This window comes from Zootoca vivipara, chromosome 14 (assembly GCF_965207765.1).
Source record: "Zootoca vivipara chromosome 14, rZooViv2.hap1.1, whole genome shotgun sequence".
NCBI classification, from domain to species: Eukaryota; Metazoa; Chordata; class Lepidosauria; order Squamata; family Lacertidae; genus Zootoca; species Zootoca vivipara.
Genome location: NC_142597.1, coordinates 9,683,428 through 9,696,642, shown reverse-complemented (window position 1 = coordinate 9,696,642; position 13,215 = coordinate 9,683,428). Strand labels below are relative to the sequence as shown.

The window sequence follows — 13,215 nt, the reverse complement described above, 5'->3', positions numbered from 1 at the left end:
CTTCTACACTTTCCCATCCCTGTACAAATCAGATAAAGTTTGAAGCAAGGCAATTAAATCTTGTTTATTTCAAATATCAACCGGAAGGACCCCAGTATGATTTGTAACAAATAACACCTTGGAACACCTGTATGCCAGACAAGAGAAGTATCACCAGTGCACTTTCAGAAGCTAATTAATTTTTCTTCAACTCCCACAGCGTTTTCCATGAGATGGGCTTATCTACAAAAGGTGACAAGGACTTTGATAGGCTGGAAACACCTTTATACCTAAAACACAGAAGCAACACATTAACAGATTGGGCAGGTGAGTAGATTGGGCAAGATTCATAGCACATGGGTGTCTGCCTAATACATGGGTGGGCAAACTAAGGCCTGGGGGCCGGATCCGGCCCAACTGCCTTCTAAATCCGGCCCGTGGATGGTCTGGGAATCAGCGTGCTTTTACATGAGTAGAATGTGTCCTTTTATTTAAAATGCATCTCTGGGTTATTTGTGGGGCATAGGAATTTGTTCATTCCCCCACCCCCCAATGTATATATACATAGTCCGGCCCCCCACAAGGTCTGAGGGACAGTGGACCGGACCCCTGCTGAAAAAGTTTGTTGACCCCTGGCCAAATACATCAGATTTCTCATCTCTTCATCCATCTAGACCAGAGCTTTCCAAACTTTTCATGTTGGTGACACACTTTGTAGACATGCATCGTTTTGCCACACAGTAATTCAGTTTTGCATCATTTCGCGACACAGCAATTCAGTTTTGCTAGCAAAATGGAGGTTAAACTAACCCCTTTCCAGCTCTAGGAGGAGTGCGGGGAGCGTTCACACGATAGACCTACACACTGCAGCCAACACTAACGTGTCACATGACACACATTTTGGAAAGCTGTGACAAAGACCATCATTCTCTAATTGGAGTAGTAGTGGCTCTCTGGGGTCTCCATCAAAAGTCTTTCTCAATACTTACTCTCTTGATTCTTTTTAACTGGAGTTCCCAAGGATTGAACCTGGGACTTTCTGCATGCAAGGCATGTGTTCTGACACTGAAATATGATCCCTCCCCAAGAGATCACAAAGACCCTGATTCTGCCTCCTTGGGTCCCAGCATGAGACAGACATTAAGTAGGATCCAACTGTTCCTATTTATCAGTATTTATCTCAAGTATATCACAACATCTGCTGCTGCACTTTTAGATGCAACATGACTGCAAATCTGTAACTAGACAACAATTTGCCACGGAATGCCAGTTGATGGGACACACATTAGAAGAGGTCTTTTCTGTCATTCATACCTTGCTTGGAGGGCTTCCTTTTCTTAATTCACATAAATTCTTCCTGGCATTATTTGTCCTGTACCCAAATCATGTGACGTCAAGTGAGTGGAAGATAGGTGCGGCTAGTCATGCTGGCTAAGTTGACCAAACAGGCAGGCTTCTCATAGAAATGTGCTTCTCATAGAATCACAGAGTTGGAAGGGACCCTGGGGATCATCTAATTAAATTATCTGCAATGCAGGAATATGCAGTTGTTCCTTACAGGGACTGAACCTTCAACCTTGCCGTTGTCAGCACCACACTCTAACCAGCTGAGCTATCCACCTCCTCCTAAGTTGAGGTTTGGGTTGGAAGTTCCCCACTCATGACAGAATGTCCACCAATCAGCTGTAGTTGGGCTTCGGTGTTCTGAACTCTTGTGCCACCTCTATAGCTTCTAATGAATTTCCTACTGCTGCCAGACCTCTGTTTAAGGCAACTGTGGTTATCATTTAGAGCAGGCATAGGCAAACTAGGCCCTCCAGAATGTTTTGGGACTACAACTCCCAACATCCCTAGCTAACAGAACCAGTGGCCAGGGATGGTGGGAATTGTAGCCTCAAAACATCTGGAGGGCCGAATTTGCCTATGCCTGATTTAGAGTAATGTTACTCTGACTTCCACTTTTGATTGCTATTTCTTGCAATTTGGGGGCCTCCTTTCTATGCAGAGATGGTAGACCTGTGTTGACAGGAGGACTATGTGCCATACTTGGTGGATGTTTGGTACCTTTGTGAGATAGTATGGCAGGTATGGGATCTCCAGATGTTGCTGAACTACAACTCCAATCACCCCTACCAACCACGGCATGATGGGAGTTGTAGTTCAGCAACATCAGGAGGGCCAAAGGTTCCCCACACATGTGAAATGGGGGTGCTGGTTGAGTATGGTTTGCATTCCCTGTCCCAAACCTGAGCATTCCTTCTGCAATTCTCTCTCTCTCTCTCTCTCTCTCTCTCTCTCTCTCTCTCTCTCTCTCTCTCTCTCTCTCTCTGTGTGTGTGTGTGTGTGTGTGTGTGTACATGCTTGCAATCTATAATACAGTCTAGCCTCCATCTGTGGACCCTTCTGCCACAAACAGAAGATCCCAACTCATTTCTCCCTTGGCTCTTTTCTTTCCCTGCCCTGCAAAGGAATCCCCAGCATCTTATCTTATCTTTCATGTGTAACACATCAGAGATGAGAAGAGCAATTGGCACGTACTCAGAAGCACCCTTGCCCCGCTCCAGCCTCCTTGGTGGGGAAAATGTCTCCATTCATGTATTATAAGAAATCCTTCTATACAGTAGATTCTATGGTTCAGTCTTAGGTCAGATTAAGCAGCGGAATCAGATTTTTGTGGGAATTGCCGCTGCTTTCCCATACCCCATTGGTTACTTCTGAATCCTCCATGCTCGTGGTGCATTGATTAAAGTCACCAGCTGTTCCCCCTTTCCCTCCCTTTCAAATGTTGTTTCCCTTTACTTCCTCTGCCATAACTATATGAAAAACAAGGAGCTGGGTAACACTTTGATGTCTCGGATAAAATATTCACTCAGAGACCTATCCAAGAGTGCATAATTAGGTGGGCTCACTGCAAATCTAGTTGAGTATGTAGATCGAGAGAGAGAAAGTGCTGCAGTGTCAGGACCCCAAGGCTCTAAAGGCAGAATTCTAAGCACCATCTCTGTTCCTTTCCCTTTTTTGCTGACGTGTAATATCTTGCAGCAAAGTTTGCTTCCTTATGTAGACAATTGGCTAGCCGTGGTGATGCGCCCATGTCTATTACTTTTAAAAAAAAGTGCTTGGGGTGAGTTTTTAAATTTCATCCAACTGCCTCAGCAAAGCAGACTTTTTGTTTGTTTGCTTAAAGCATGGCTGGCACTCTGCTCCACGCTGAAAATTTTGGAATGAGCTTGCAGTGCAGGTGACCTCTGTTCCTTAGAGAAAGGGCAGGTTGCATTTTATCCCTTGAAAATTCCTTGCATCAGGCCTACTATAGGCCACTGAAATTTCATAAGCACACAATGAGTAGGCTGGGAGATGGAGGGCTAAGTAGCAATCCCCTTCTAAGTATTTGACCTGTATAGACAGATAAATGATGTGATACAGACTTCCTGGGACATCAAGTTTCCACTTGGATTATTTCTTCATGTTATGCAAACTTGGATCATCTTATGAATAAGTCAGGACTAGTCTTCCCATGCACAAGAATGTGGTAGTAGGGTCCCAAGGGATTGGGGAGGACTGTTCCACATCAGAATGCAACTATGCTTTAAAGAAGCCTCCTACTGACTGTAATTGAAGGTTTCTTTCAAGTCTGACTCCAAAGCTTCACTCCTTTAGACGTTGAGGTGTCTGGAGCTTACTCTCAGGTAACTGGGTAAAGACTGTGCAGTGTTACGCTGCAGGCCTAAGCATTTTTACTTAGTCCCACTGAGTTCAAAAGGATTTACCAGTGCTTTTTTCTAAAATAAATAAAAATGTTTAGGGGTACTCTCACTCATATTGAAATACTCATATTGAAATACTGCCCCTCAATGAGGCCAAACTTAGATTCACAAAATGTTTAGGGGTATGGGTCCCCCTGCGAACCCCCAGAAAAAAAGCACTGGGGTTTACCCTCTGGTATGTTCCTGATCATTCCCTGTTTCTATTATTATTATTAGTAGTAGTAGTAGTAGTAGTAGTAGTAAGGTAAAGGTAAAGGGGTCCCTGACCATCAGGTCCAGTCGTGTCCGACTCTGGGGTTGTGGCGCTCATCTCGCTCTAGAGGCCGAGGGAGCCGGCGTTTGTCCACAGACAGCTTCCGGGTCATGTGGCCAGCATGACAAAGCTGCTTCTGGCGAACCAGAGCAGCGCACGGAAACGCCATTTACCTTCCCGCCGGAGCGGTCCCTATTCATCTACTTGCACTTTGATGTGCTTTCGAACTGCTAGGTGGGCAGGAGCTGGGACCGAGCAACGGGAGCTCACCCTGTTGCAGGGATTCGAACCACCGACCTTCTGATCAGCAAGCCCTAGACTCTGTGGTTTAACCCACAGCGCCACCTGGGTCCCTAGTAGTAGTAGTATTACCCACCTTTTTCCTTGACAGGTATTCAAGGAAGCTTACAGCTAAAATTTTATTTCATTCCATTTATCTGTTGAAGGTGTTATACACGACCCCTTCCCTTGTTCATTTTCTGTTTACAGCAATCCTGTGAGGTAGGTTAGGCCGAGAGGTTGTAATTGGCTCAAGGTGACAGATGCATATTCTAATAATAACTTATTATTTGTACCCCACCCATCTGAATGAGATGCCCCGGAAACTCTGGGTGACTTCCAACATAATATAAAAACACAATAAAACATTAAACATTAAAAAGCTTCCCTACACAGGGTGGATATGTCTATACCACATATGTCTGTGTTGGGGATCAAATGTGGGAGAAGCTTCCCGATGTAGAATGTGTCCCTATTTTAATCTGTGGATATGGAGTTGCTGTCCTGGTTTTCCAATGCTTCACATTGCAGCTGGTTACTGAATGGGAAAAGGGCAAGGCAACCTGTGCATTGTCTGTGCCACAGCAGAGCCAAGGTGACATTCCCATTTTGGATTGCCACATTTGTTTTAGCAAAATATAGGACAAGGTGGGACGGGGCAGAGTGGCTGGAGGGTTATCCCCCCCCCCCAAATCTGGTGCTGAAGTGACTTCAAAGCAATCCATTACAATCTATTGCAGCCTAACAGGAGGCCCCCTCTGGAATTTGTCACTCCCCACACACTTGTAAATCTGTCTGTGCTTGGCTACCCAGAACTTAAATATATGACCTTTCACAGACCCTTTCAAACACCTGCATTTGGAGAGGATCCCTAACTTGGCACTGGGGCGCCATCTCTAGGGGGGGGCCTGAGCACCCGCAAAGAAATTGTTGTGGGTGCTCAGCACCCATACCACAGGGCCCCTGATGCAACTTCTGGTGCCTCGCGAAACACCGGAAGTCACTTCCAAGGCCTCGCGAGACCTTGGAGATGCTGTCCGAGGCCTTGCGAGGTCTCGGAACCTGACTTCTGGTGCCACCGGAAGTCAGGTTCTGAGGCCACAGGGCACTTGACATCATGATGTCACATTGTGTGTGGTGGATATGCATAACCTGGGGCACAAGTTGGCGTGCCTGCTTGGCAGAGAGAGGGAGAGGGAGAGGGAGAGGGAGAGAGAAGACCTAAAATACAGGACAAAACTGAATCAATACAGGAGGTAGCATTTTACATTGAAATATGGGATACAGTGGTCCCTCGACTTACGAACTTAATCCGTTCTGAATGCACATTTGTGGGTTGGAAAGTTTGTAAGTCGAAAAGCGGTTTCCCATAGGAATTTTTTTTTTTAAAAAAAAAAGTTCGTAAATCAAGGAAACCACATTTAAAATTCGTAAGTCGGGGAAACCGCATTTAAAACCGCCAATGGTTTCCGTTCGGATGTAGAAAAATTCGTAAGCATGCGGCCATTTGTCCCGTTTGTAAGTCGAAAACATCGGATGTCGAGTAATTCATAAGTTGAGGGACCACGGTAATTCTGTATTATCTTCTTCTTCTTGGCGATCACTCATAGCCAAGTAAGATTGTCTTCCATAAACATGGTTTTAACAATGAGTCCGTAAGTGACTGTGGAGGCCAATTCTGGATCCACACATCCTTCCACAGTGGGGGCATTGGTTTCCAGGTGAGAGTTGATCAAGGTGTGGATTTGCCAGGTGTGCCTTCCTCTTAGCATGTTTCTCCCTTACATCCTGAGTTCGAGTGTCTTCAATGCCCATGGCACCTTTGGTAAAGACTGTTCTCCAATTGGAGCACTCGCAGGCAAGTGTTTCCCAATTGTTGGTGTTTATACTACATTTTTAAAAGCTTTGCCTTGAGACAGTCTAGTCTTTAAACCTCTTTTCTTGACCACCAGCATTACGCTTTCCATTTTTAAGTTTGGAATAGACTAGTTACTTTGGAAGATGATCATCAGGCACAACACGCAGTTCAATAAAGTTGATGTTGAAGAATCATTGCTTCAACACTGGTGATCTTTGCTTCTTCCAATACGGTAGTATTGCATACAGAGACCTCTCTACTGCCTTGCCCTTGCCCCATTCTGGGAAAGATGGGAATAATCATAATAGAAATTGCATAAGTGCTGGCATTAAATCCAGGACTGTGGAATTCAGTCACAGAAGAAATGGCTCCTGCATGTCTATGTCTGCCTTTCTTGGGTGTTAGTTACACTGATTTGGCATACTAACCTGGATTCCAAGTGAGAGGGGGGATGCTTGCAATCTGTGTTTGTGGCCCAAGCATGATTGTAGCTCCCAAATATATATCCAATGTGATCCCCCCCATTTTCTATTGTTTTGATTTATTTGTTGTACTTCTTTCACATTTTTGTTTTGTATTAATATTCTGTCCACTGCTTTGGGGGACCTTTGGGCCAAACAGTGGTATATAAATAAATCATAACATAACGTACTATACATCGTGTGCTTACATGGAAACTAATTCAGCAGAGCCACACATAAGGCTGTGCTAATCCCTGCAAGTTCAAACTGAAGATCAAGGAGTTAGTGGTTCAGTACAATTGGCACAACCTGAACGAGGGACTTTGAAGAGATCATTGCAAAAAATCCTGCATAACCTCAAGGCTTTTCCCCCCCTTTGGTGCTTCAGTAACTAAATTACACTCAGCCAATATTATGGGAAGCTGCTGTCTTCAGCCTTTTGATTGAATCCTCACTCCCAATCCTAAGCATATTTATTTAGAAGTAAATCCTATGGAATTTACTTCTGAGTTAGCTTAGGGCTGTGGCATATAATTGACCTGACCAACTTACTTTTACCTTTCTAGGATAATTTTTTTTTAAAGCATAGAGAGATGATTCTTGTGTACATTCAGAAGTGTGGGAATTGTCCACAGACACAGTGGCTTGCATCTAATGTTACTTCTACTCAGAGTAGACCCAATGAAGTTAATGGATATGTCTAATATAGGTTCATTGAATTCAGTGTGTCTGATAGAGCTTAGGTGGATACAACTAAAAGTCATTTTGGATCACTTTTATGAACTGGATACATTACTATGGGTCTATTTATTTTATTGCTATTATTTCTGTAATTTTATTGATTCATATCACTTTGAACATAATATACATAGAAAGGCCATTATAAATAAAATAACAATGACAAAAGAAAATTAACTGATTGATTAAATTCAATACTTTCGCTCCCTGCTTTTCCACGTAACAAACTCAGAAGTAACAAACAAACTCCATACATGAAAGTGGTATAAAAACCATTCTTTATTTAATTTATATTTAATCTTACTGGTACTTAAAATATATTGCTGTGAGTCTGGGGGCATAGGCTGTAATCCCTCGTAATTCCTGGATCCAACAAGGATCCAATTGCTGGAGTAGCCAGACAAGTTTCTTGGTAATGAATGACCCCTAAGTATGGGTCATTAACATAACAAATGAAGTGGTTCTGCGCCAGAAAACAAATGGGTGGGGGTGGGGACCCTCCCTCAACAATAGAAAAAGGGTGGGGACCCTCCCTCAACAATAGAAAAATGTTGGGAGGAAATGAAATTGGATAGGTATGTATTTGCAAGTCCCACTCATTTTTGGGCCGCAAACATCATTCAAACAGCATTTGGAGCATTGCTGGAAAGAGCCTCTGAGAGCTTGGCTGTGCATACACATTAAAGCATATTTGAAACACATGATTTTTGACAATGGATTCTGGGCATTGTAGTTTACTCCCACAGGGTTACAATTCCCAGCCACCCAACCTACAGTGCTCAGAATTCTTCGAGGGAAAGTCTGCTTGAAGATCAGAATTTGCCCAATCCTCTTTTAAAGCCATATAAGTTTCTGGCCATCACTTCCTCTTGTGGGAGTGAGTTCCATAGTTTAACTATGTAGTGCATGAAAAAATACTTTTTAAAAATGTGTCCTGAATCTTCCAACATTCAGCTTTATTGTATATGAGAGACAGCTTTTTTTCTATCCACTTTTTCCATGCCATACATAATTTTCAATTGCTCGTCTTCCCCCCTAAACTAAACGTTGAATGAGTTTTAAACGTAAGGTGTGCACACAGCCTAAGTCAGAGTAGAAAGTACTGAGACAGATGTGTGGTATAAGGCATCTTCAAAAGTTTTATGTTCAAAGGACGAGGTGAAAAACATAATATGACTGTAGTCTAAACTGAAAGAGTGAGGTCACGGTTAGAGTATTGGACTAGAACTGAGGGGAACAGGGTTAAAACTTCACACAGCTAGTAAATGCACTGGGCAACTCTGGGCCAGCCAGTCCATCATATAAGTAAGGATGTGAATAGGAAAGAAAATAAATGAAAGGGAGGGATGAAAGAGAGGGAAAAGGAATAACTAACAAAGGGTGGGGGGAGCATCAAAGGTACATTCAACTGGAAAAGAGAGGCAAGAAAGATAAAGAGCAGAAGAGGAAAGAAATGAATAAGGGAAAGAGAGAAAACTGTGGGGGAAGAAGGGGAATAAATAAGCCCCCCCCCAATATTTCCTTTTTATTGTGCATTCATGATTTTTGTTCATGATGGTATTAGGCAGTAATGAGCAAATCTACTTTCAATACTCTCTGTGCCTGCAAAAGTTCCAGGCTGCATATCCTGCTTTCTCAGTGGTGTATCTCTTTCCACTGGAATGCTGCAACTTTTTATACCACAAATGTTCCCATATTTTTTTTGGTTCCACTTTGGTTGCACTCCAGCAGAAAGCAATAATGTGTCAACATTGGGAAAGCATTCCCAAACAACTAAAAACAACTAATGATGTGAAGAACTGTGGAACTGAGTGTTGCAGGTGCCACATTCCACATTTGTAAGAAATCTGGGTTTTTTGTGCGGCAGCACCCACACATTGGAACTCCCTGCCTATTGATACCAGGCAGGCACCTCTCTTTTCTGCAGCTGCTGAAAACCTTTCTATTTAGATAAGCCTATGCGGATATCTAGAAGGCAGATGCTTTAAATTTAGTGCTGGTTTTAATTTCTTGAATGTTTTTAATTGTCGTTTTGATAGTTCTTACCAATAATTTTATTGTTTTGTTCTTTTGTAAACCACTTTGAGGTGTGCGTGGTTTTTTCAAATAAAGTTGCAAATATTTTTTAATGAAATCAACAAGGAACCCACCACTAACACACTGGTTTTTGTATCAATGACATGCTGGAGAATATAAGGGTGGGCAGGAGTCTGAAGGGGTTCCAGACTGAAGACCGTATGTTCAGACAGTCCCCAAGCAGCACATTGCTTAAAAATAATCGATTCCCATTGGGTTCAATGGTGCTTCCTTTCAGGGAGGAGGTGGCCTAAGAAGGCAGCCTAGAAGCCAGAAGCCCCCCCCCATTTTTTTTACTCAGATGTAAATTCCATTAAGGGGACTTGTGCATATTTACTCCAATGTCAGTGAAGTTGCCCTCATGGCGCATGCCTAACCCTGACAACTCAGAAGTAAATCCTATGGAGTTGATGGGGGAGGGCTGGATTTAGGTTTGATGAGGCCCTTTATATGTCCAGCTGTCCTTTGTCAACAAGAAATTGTCACTGTTTTTTGTTGTTGAATATATGCTATATGGTAATTTATAGACCTAATAAGTATCTAAAGCCATTTGCACATAACAAAATATGTATTTTATCAAAGTAATTGTTGAACTGAAATACAATTAAGTAGAAGTATATTAATAGTGAAATTTGGGGGCGGGGGGCAAGGGAGTGGGGCCCTAAGCTATAGCTTGCTTAGCTTACACGTAAATCCGACACTGGTGCTAGGTCAACGCTGCTAGGAGTGCAGGCTTCATCCCAACCCCGCCTGCCTGGGAGTAAATCCCACGGGTTTCCACGGGACTAGCGCTCAGCCTCGCACGGTTAGTCCCCTAGCAAAGCCCGGCCGGGACCTGCAAGCCAAGGCAGCCGCGGTTCCTCCGCTCAGCGCCGGGCTCAGCAGCACCCGCACCTCCGATCCGCACCATCCGGAGCAGGAGCTGCCCGGGCCGAGCGCGCCCACTTGGCTCTCGGCAGCAGCAGAAGCCCCGCCCCGCGGCTCGCCGGCGGAACCCCGGGCGTCTTGCCCCGCCCCTTTCGGAAAGCTGGCCCCGCCCCGCCCTCGCCTAATTGGCTGCCGGGGAGGAGGGGGTCTGATTGGGATGCAGGCGCGCGGCTGCTCGCCTTTAGTCTGGAGCCGGGCGGCTTGCAGGGAGGCGCTGCTGCTGCTGCCGCCGGCGCGTGGGAAAGCGAGCGAGCCGAGGGGCAGGCAGCCCCGCGCTGCCTCGGCTGGAGTAGCTGCGGGGAGTTGAGCCTCCTTTCGTGGCCCTTAGGATCCTGCAGCATGGAGACCCCGCCCTTCTTCTGGCTGGCGCTGATGCTGTTGCTCCTGCCGGATCTGCTCGCCGGGACTGGGGCGCTGCGAGGTGAGTGGGATCAACCTATACCCCCCCCCCAACCCTTCATAGAGAGGAATGGGGAGGGGCTCCGGGGCTGGCAACTTTGCCTGGTCAGCCCCCCCTCCCGCTGCTTCCTTCATTTCTGCTCCGAGCAAGCATTGATCGGAGTCCACAGGTTGTCTTCTGCTGGAGTAGGAGAATGGATACCTTCCCACCCACCCCCCTACCCCCCAATTTTATTTTTTGTGTCTTTGCATGTGGAAGCGAGTTTGCTAAGGGAGGCAGGCGGAGAGAGGAGCTGGTGCAATGCACGCCGCCTCCCTCCCACCCTCTTCTCCCAGCTTGGTGAAGGGAAAGGGGGAGACATCCTCTCCGGAACCCCCACCCGCCCTTGAGACTCCCTCGCCTTCTCTCTCTGTTGGGCTGCTTTATGGGGCCTATCCGGTTTTTAAATACGGGTTTCTGGACGGATTGGGTTCTGCAGCAGAGAGCATCGGCGCTTGGAGAGACGCGGAGTGCTAGGGAACGGGTTCAGACGGAGCTGGGCTGGCTTGAGGCGTGGAGGGTCGTGTGCATGCGTGTGCTCGCTTAAGAGCGAGCATCTTTTCTGGGGTGTGCATGTGCGTGCAAGTTGCTCTCCCAACGGCTTCGGTCTGCCATCAGTCCTGGATCCTTGAGACTTGGCAAAAGTGCTTGCCGGTGCAATCCTGTGCCTCTTCGTACTTGGGAGCAAGTCGCGTTGATCGCAGCTTGAAGCTGCAATCCTCTGCGCACTCCGAGCTCCGGAGTGAGCCCCGTTGAGCTGCTGGGTAAACATGCATCGGATTGTGCTGCAAGCTTGTCGTTGTAATTGTGCGAGTCAGTTTCTTGTTGTGCTGGTCAGTTTCTTATTTCCGCTGCTTTTCCCGTACGGCCGCTCTCGGTTCTGAGTCTCCCCATTGACTACAGCGACCTTTTGGAGTCTCTGGTGGAGTTCTCCCAGACCACTGGGTTTGGGTGTGTTGGATGTAAGATTCTGCCCCTGTCCTGAAGGGAGCTGACTTGCTAGCCATCTCCATTGTCTATAGTTAAGTAAATAGGGAAGGAAATGATTAAAAATATGTCGTCAAAGTATTTGCCATCTTTTAGCAAGAATCGTTCTCACATTTTTAAAATTGGTAACATCACAGTGTATCCGCCCCTTCCCACCCCAGGGCTTCACCTTTATCTTCAGTCAGTTCAGGGTTGCACCTTCAATGTCTAAAATTAAGCCTTCCTCAGGTAGCTGATTGTAAAGCCTTGTCAGCTTCTGAGACTCTCCTTGTCTGACCATCACCCTTGTCTTTGTTTTCACAATAAAAACTACTTGCTTGTCTGACTTAAGAGAAAGAAATGCTATGGGAAAGAAATGCATGCAGGAAGCACAAGACATTCCGGGATCCGTCTAATTACAAGAGAGTTGTTATTTTTAGGTACCATGGACAGCAGCTTTGCTCCATGAAATGTGAACTTTGACTGTATCAAGGGAGCAGAGGGCAGCCTCCCTTTCCTCCTTCCCAGCCAATAGGGTGGCTCTTTATATTGGGTTTATGGAAAGCAGCTGTGCATATTAAATATACCGCAAAGCAAAATGTGGTCATGTGAGGGCTAAGGGTTTTGATCCTGCACTACATGAATGCAGCAGGATGGGCCATCATTAGCATCTGAAATCACCCCCACCCCATGTGTAATAATACTGCACTTCTCTGCAAGCTTCAGAAGCACCTTAATTTCTGTTTATGATTCTACTGGATGCTTAGGTACCTGATTTGCTATGGGTTTGTTCTTAGACATTAATGGGAGAGAATAGTATTTTTAGCTTTATTGTGGTCTTTTCCTTTGTTTTCCTTGTTTTGATCTGGAGCACTTAACCCCAGAAGTTACCCATTGAGTGATAATGCTACAATTTGGGAAGTTGTCTGGGGGCCACCTTGAAGAGAAATTGCATTCCCATCACAGTTCTTTGTGGAGTGTTCAAAAGAGAGTATGTAACAGATTGAGGAGGGTGAGATGATGTTTTTGTTCGGTTTTTTAAATCATTGCCAGGCTGCATCTTAGCCTTTTAGTATGCATGTGTACACATTTGCCTTCTATCCTACAACACACCTTTTATAGGCAATCTAAAATAAATTGAATATAGAACCTAGGAAGCTAATAATTTGACCTGGTGTTTTTTTTAAAAAAAAACTTCTTGATGGCGGAGAAACCAGTTTTGAAGGACTGTTTGTGACATTCCTAAGTTCTCTTGCCATGTGAAAATTATGTTTTCCTTTCCTTTCTCTTTTCTCTTCCTCCACCCCCACCCTCTTGCCGGCTCCAAGATTAGAATGGAGTTTCAAATGTGTCTTGTTCTAACTAGGGCTACAGCCTTAAGTTGGTTTGATGGGCCAGATTAACCTATTCATCTGGTTAGATAGTAGTAGTAGTAGTAGTAGTAGTTTATTTATACCCCACCTATCTGGCTG

General features: G+C 45.1%; 1 protein-coding gene across 2 annotated transcripts in view; it reads left to right on the top strand.

The window, feature by feature from the left end:
* Nucleotides 1–10,478: 10,478 nt before the first annotated feature.
* The window catches only part of UNC5D (unc-5 netrin receptor D), a 405,607-nt gene continuing 402,870 nt past the window's right edge, over nucleotides 10,479–13,215 (top strand). The window contains exon 1 of one of the 2 annotated variants that reach the window (XM_035140077.3): nucleotides 10,479–10,759. In XM_035140077.3, coding sequence (XP_034995968.1) covers nucleotides 10,678–10,759 — 82 coding nt within the window. In that variant the 5' untranslated portion in view covers nucleotides 10,479–10,677. The remainder of the gene's footprint in view (nucleotides 10,760–13,215) is intronic. The other variant, XM_060268544.2, reaches the window with a different exon arrangement.